This window comes from Buceros rhinoceros, unplaced genomic scaffold, assembly GCF_000710305.1.
Source record: "Buceros rhinoceros silvestris isolate BGI_N320 unplaced genomic scaffold, ASM71030v1 scaffold6772, whole genome shotgun sequence".
Taxonomy (NCBI): domain Eukaryota; kingdom Metazoa; phylum Chordata; class Aves; order Bucerotiformes; family Bucerotidae; genus Buceros; species Buceros rhinoceros.
Genome location: NW_010400591.1, coordinates 58264 through 64490, shown reverse-complemented (window position 1 = coordinate 64490; position 6227 = coordinate 58264). Strand labels below are relative to the sequence as shown.

The following is a 6227-nucleotide window of genomic DNA, read 5'->3' as shown; positions in this document are numbered from 1 at the left end:
CTCTGATTTCTTTTTCCTGTGTACTTCTGTGAACAGTTTGTGTTTATTAGCTTTCAAAATTACGCTTTTGGTTTATTATACTAAGCAAAAGTTTCAAGATTAAAGAGCCCAAACCCTCAGTTCTCCTTTTGGTCAGTTACCCTCTGTAAAGTGGTGTCCAATTTTTGGTGCTTATATTTTTAGACAGTTTCATTATTTTAGCAAACGGTGAGCATCTCTTCTCTTTGGGCCTGTTGAGCATCTGCTTCTCTTTGTGTCTAGTTATTGTTTACGGATACTGAAACTCATTGAAACTGTGAGCCAGGCTGTCTGCAGTAGGCATCTGCAGAAGAATTCACAGGTGGACGATGTTGCCCTGAGTCCTCTGGCGTGCTTGGCAAGGTGAGCACTTCTCAAGCAGGCATGCATCTCAGCAGCTTCCAGGCAATTAAGCTGCCCACGAATTCCGTGCTCTTGAAAACTTGCTGTTAGTCAAACCCTAGTAGCAAATTCAGTAAAATTAGATCTAGAGAATAGCAATTCAAATGCTTTGTTATGCAAGGGTCTGTCCAGAGGTTTTGGTGACCCTGTGGGGTACAGGAACTGTAAACAAAGGTTCATGCACATAAAAAATGCTGGTGCATCTTGGGTGCCAGCAGACAAGCAGAGGAATGAACAAATGTTACCATATTCTGGAATCAAGAAGTACATCAGTAAGCAATGGCAGAAGGCTGTTTTGTAGGGTTTTTTATATGCTATGTTTATAACAAACTCCATAGTCCAGGACTAGCAACATAGTGTCTCTCATCAGCAATAAGTTAATTCAGTTGTAATGGCAAACAGAACACGCTGTGTGAAACAGCAGTTCACAGATCATACCCTGGCAGAAGTTAATGCTATTATGGCGTTTGGGACTGGTGATAAATATGCAAGCCCTTTTAAAAGGATGCGAAAGCACAACATGCTCTTCTAAGGTTCCAAAACAAGCTACAACTTTATTCTGAAGTTCCACGCTATATATTAAAAAAATACAGAAATAGATCAGCATTTATTTTCTTCTCCCACCTCAGAACTTGGCTGGATCTCAAAAGTGCATGTGAATCGACCTGCAGTTGAGAGGCATGCAGAACAAATTAAAAAATGGAAAACTGTGAAAGGTAAATGGCAAGTAAGTGCTCTTTTTATGCATTCTGTTCCTGTATTTTTAAAGCAGTCACTCTCCCTCTCCAGGCTGCAATATTGAATTTTTTTCAAGATACATGTAAACTTAAAAGATGTGCTTGTCCATGTCTCATTTTAATAATTTTTATTTGATGATGATGGGATGGAATAAGGTGACGCATTTATCCAAACAAGTTAAAAACCCTATAACTCATGAGTGGCAAAACCGCAAATGAATTTAAGTCATCTTTATTCATGAGCGGATTAAATTGTACGTTACTATCCTATCACATTTATTCTGTTTCCCAGACAGACTTCTCTGCATGCTGCCTTCTTATTTTTTTAATTTAAAGCTATAAGATATGATCATGGTCCCTGTCAAGTTTGACCTACCTGGATGATTTTTCTTTACTTAAGCATCCCCAACATGTGTGATTTATTTGCTTAACTAGGTCTTACCGGAAACTCAAAAATCCTGACTGGCTGTGGCACTTGTGGGGGAGAAGGAGATGGGGGGAAGGGGGAACAGGGAGGAGAAGAAACAAAAAAAGAGCCTACTAATGTTAAGATGTTAAGAGGACTGACTTCTCAGATGCTGACATGAGGTAAATGATTGGTTATTGTCCATCTTAGTATAAAATAGCTTCACATAAGCCATCACTAAAGCCAGTGGTGCAAATCGACTTTTCTTCAAGGCTGACTTGTGTTCATTGAACACACATGTTTAGGATGGGAAGTGCTGAGAGGGGAACAGCAAGCAGAGCTGGCTGCAGGATGCCACGAGTACTTTGGCAGTGTTCAGCCAAGAGCAAGGTCTGAGAAATGCCATGCAGCAATCCTGGAGCTCCCAGTGAGCTCCCAGCCATGGGGCTGTAACCGATGTCCAAAGGACAAATTGATTCTTCATTCACCAAACAGCTGTTCTGCAAGCAAATGTGTGTGATTCCTCCCCTCTGCATGATAAACAAGTCATTTACTTGCAACAGTAACTGAAAACCTGGAGGCAGGAGGAAGAAGACAATGAAGGATCAGTCTTAATAGTGCAATGGAATAGAATAAAGCAAGAATCATTTAATTATATATTTAATTCTTAAAAAGGCTGTTCAAAATAGTTGGCATCCTGAGCTTAGCATGTCAGGCATGCCATTCTGGGGTGACTGAAGCTGCATTCATAATGAGCAGAGATCTTGCACAGGGTAGTGTGCGGATAATTTCACGTAGCTGTGAGATCCCACTGGAAGGTGATGGAAAAGTTTGTGCTTTGAATGTTGTGATTAAATAAAAAACGGGCATAAACTGAGGACAGCTAGAGACCGCCTCAGCATTTCTCAAGAGTTTCTTATGCATAAAAAGTCACTTGGTACCAAGTTTAGGAGTCCAGTGGCTCTGGGTTGGGAAACAGTGCTAGTGAGAAAATCCACAGGGTATTCCATAACCTTGGCTATCTTCAGATGTTGAGGTCGTATGAGAAGTAAGTCTTCTGATTTGTCTGAAATTACTCTATAAAGAACTAAGACACAGAGAACCACAGGATTTGATTACAAAGAATCGTTGGGAAGAAAGGGATTTAGTGTCACTCCGTCAACATGGTTGTAGGACAAATGTTTAATTACTACCATCCCTTCTCTGCTCTCCTGTGTAGTAACACTGGTACTGAGCTTCTAGAATAAGGTTTTACTTTGAAGAACGCTGGAAGCATCTCTCCGGTGTTTGAACACTGTCATTGCAGGATAGTCATGTGCTGTTTATTTCACAGAATTGATTTTGAACCTATATATATTTGAATGTAAGTAGCACCACAGATTCAAATTTTGAAGGCCATTTCCCAAAACACACATTTCAAAAACACTTTTTAAAAAAATGAAAAAAAAGTCTCCCCGATTCATGTCGTAAGAAATGAGACAAAAACATGTCACAGAGCAGTCAGAGAGGGACTTTATGGACTTTGCCATTGTAAACTGTCCCCTTGTTGAACAAGTGCCCACTAAGAGATGTCAGCTTTTAGTGAAGCCATCACTATCAATGAGAATTTGTTGGAACATCTTCAACAAGTATTTCAAAATCAGGTCTTAAGCTCAATTTTGTTTCATTTAAAAAGATCTAAAAATTTTTAGTTGTGTTTCTATTCCATTCTCCGATTAATAAGTCTTTTAAAATTCTGTAGCATTTTCTCCTAAAGAGTTCTTTAACTTTGTCACTTAGCTCTTGCTATTGGGTTTTTTTTTTTTTGAACCGAATAATTACAGGTCATTTTTTATTCCTGATTTACACAAAAGAAAGTGGAAACATCTGGAGTCTACACCCTAAGCTTTAAGAAGTCTGGTTTCTTACCCTGCACTGATTCAATGTTTCATTCTCACAGCAGGAGAAGCATGCAAACGTGCAGGTGTGCCAGTTGCTGATGTGATGACTCATCTGGTTACTGGCAATTGCAAACCTGTGCTCCTCTTGAAGCATGTGTAAAATTTCTTCTGCATACAAGCCTTAAAGATAGAATGTATAGAATGGAGCATGTTATAATGAGGTTCCTCACATAGGTGATGTTTTTATCTTTGTCTTAGAGAATTAAAAGATTTTTTACAAGATGCTTTTTGTCCAGGTAAAAGCGTTTGTCTGATTCTTGCAGAATCCCATTTGGTAGTTAGCTTTTGCAAGAAAAATTGAAATTTGATCCTTTGATTCTGAGAGATAAGACTTTTGATTCCATATCCTTTCTGTACCCTTAGATATACTGATCAGGCCATGAACAACTATCTGCCGACCCTGTCTGTCATAAACCATTCTTTGTGTATCCTCCATGTTATATCTCATACTTTTCTTCATTCTTAGAGTGAGAGCCAGGCGTCCAATTCCTGCATCTTCTAAGTCAGTTTGGCTTCGGAAGCATAAACTGAACTACTGTATTCTTTGCTTCACTCCCTTTGTAGGCTGCTTGGCTGCTGAAAGCTGTCACCTGCATAGACCTTACCACTCTTTCAGGTGATGATACTCCTTCAAATGTTTACAGACTGTGTTTTAAAGCAAAGCATCCCATCAGAGAGGATCTGCTGAAAGCCTTGGACATGCATGATAAAGGTATGATAGTTTTTGTTGTATGTATTCTGTAGAGAAAGGGTCTATGTTTCCTCATAATTTTTTCTGTTTTCAGAAAGGTGTAAAAATAGCCTCTTCTTCTGGTAATGGAACCAGTTATGGTAGGCAGCGCTGCAGAACCAATAGTCCCAAGAGAACAAAAGAAGTCCTATACAGCTGTATTCAAAGCAACTGTCTTAAGTTCTAACTGCAAAATATCCACGAGAATACAAGAATAAAAAAAACCATTCTCAGTAAAAATCTGCAAGAATACAAGGAGAAGAAAAACCATTCTCAGTTTGGCAACCATGGTGCAGTGTGGGCTCAGGGCGATACTGTTAAGTTATAATACCTAATGAGTAAATCTGTTGTGGAAGCCGCAAGCGTGTAACCTCAGTGTATATCTTTTAATAACAGTGCACTAAGGTGAAACTAATTGAGTATTTTGTTAATCTGCTGATGTACTTAGTAAATTGGAGAAGCAGGAAGTGTTCATGTGACTCCTCTGCATTTTATGCTTAGCTGCTGTTTCCGTATGTAACTACTGAGCTTTCCACTTTGCCTGTCAGAAAGATGCATTCTACAATCCTAAGCATGTTATTTTTCCTTCAGAAAACATTATCTGTTACCCACTTGTTTCAGTAGTTAAGATAGGACACATCTTTGCAGCCCAGTCTACTTTAAGGAATCAGTCCCGCAGTGAATGTATGCCGTTATGTGTGTATCACATACATAAACACAGGGTTCCCAGCTAAGCTTCCCCGCTAAGTCAACAGGGTTGATGGGGCAGAAGACAGCCCTTAAGAACTAGGGCTAAAACCTTCATTGACGTTATTCAACTAGGCTCCATCTGAAGTCCCAATGTTACACCCAAGACTGAACAAAATAAAAGTTCAAACAGATTGAGACTGTCAATATAACTATCAATAAAAATCCTTTATATCTCAGCAGTGTTTCTAAATTTTTCCAGATGTAGTCACTGATGTGTCAGTGAATACCATTTGACTTTTGTCCTGTTATGTTGGCCTTATGATGATCTAACAAAAATAAAATCCCAGTGACATTTGGGGCATGCTTTTACTATTGAAATATTTCAGTTTTACGTGGACATTAGTCCACTGGTTGAAGTCATATGATGTAGAACTGAAGGGGAATCAGGCCTCTGTTTTTAAGCCATACACCTAAAATATGAAAGATGAGTCTTTTTTCAAAACTTGAATTTATGGGCTCTTCAGACAGTTGAGGTATTAAATGAGGTCAATTATCTGAGACTTCAAGAGAATAGTATTTTAACTAGAGATGCAGTAGGACTGCATGAACATAAAGACTGCTCAGTTGCTGCTGGGCTTAATCTGCCTCAACAAGGATGGACAGAACTTGGCAGTGTGGTTTCTCTCGCAGTAATTTGCTGACTAAGCATGTCTTAACTGGACCTGTTGGCATTACACAGTGAGTCTGTTGATAAAAACCTTGCCTTTTTAACTGATTCTAATGCAAACTTGTTCCCAGGGTGAGGTGAGGGAACGTGAGGGAGGTAGCAATATGGAGAATTACCTCAACTGTTTGAGCACTAGGGATAACAGACATCTCTAGTGTAGGTGCTTAAGATCTTTGTGACAATGCAGAAGTGGAAGGTGAGAACAATGCCCATGTACTTATAATATGGATAGCAGTCAAGAAGGTGGAAATCTAAATATGAAAATGTGAACTGTGGCTTTTGCAGGTATTACTGTCGGAGCGGTTTGTGTATATCCCGCAAGAGTCACGGATGCTGTTAATGCCCTAAAGGCTGCTGGTTGTAACATACCGGTAGCTTCAGGTAATCTTTATTCAAAAATATCCAATTAAATATTTTGATGCTATAAAATACGTAGAAAAATCCAAAAGTTTGGACTTGCTTTTGTTTCAGAGAGTAAGGGCAAAAGGTAACAGGTGGAAGGAAGGGAATGGAGGGAAGGGTTTGCTCCCGGTATAAATTTTCTGTTTTCTTTCAACTTTAAGCTTATCAGGAATGC

The 6227-nt window shown here is 39.2% G+C and overlaps 1 protein-coding gene across 1 annotated transcript in view; it reads left to right on the top strand.

Annotated features, from left to right (window-relative positions):
* Positions 1-261: 261 nt before the first annotated feature.
* DERA (deoxyribose-phosphate aldolase (putative)) overlaps positions 262-6227 on the top strand; it is a gene marked incomplete at its 5' end in the record, with an annotated part of 44403 nt that continues 38437 nt past the window's right edge. Inside the window, 5 exon segments of the mRNA XM_010131920.1 lie at positions 262-376; positions 925-1002; positions 1004-1147; positions 4068-4215; positions 5936-6031. Of these exon segments, the coding sequence (XP_010130222.1) occupies positions 262-376; positions 925-1002; positions 1004-1147; positions 4068-4215; positions 5936-6031 (581 nt within the window).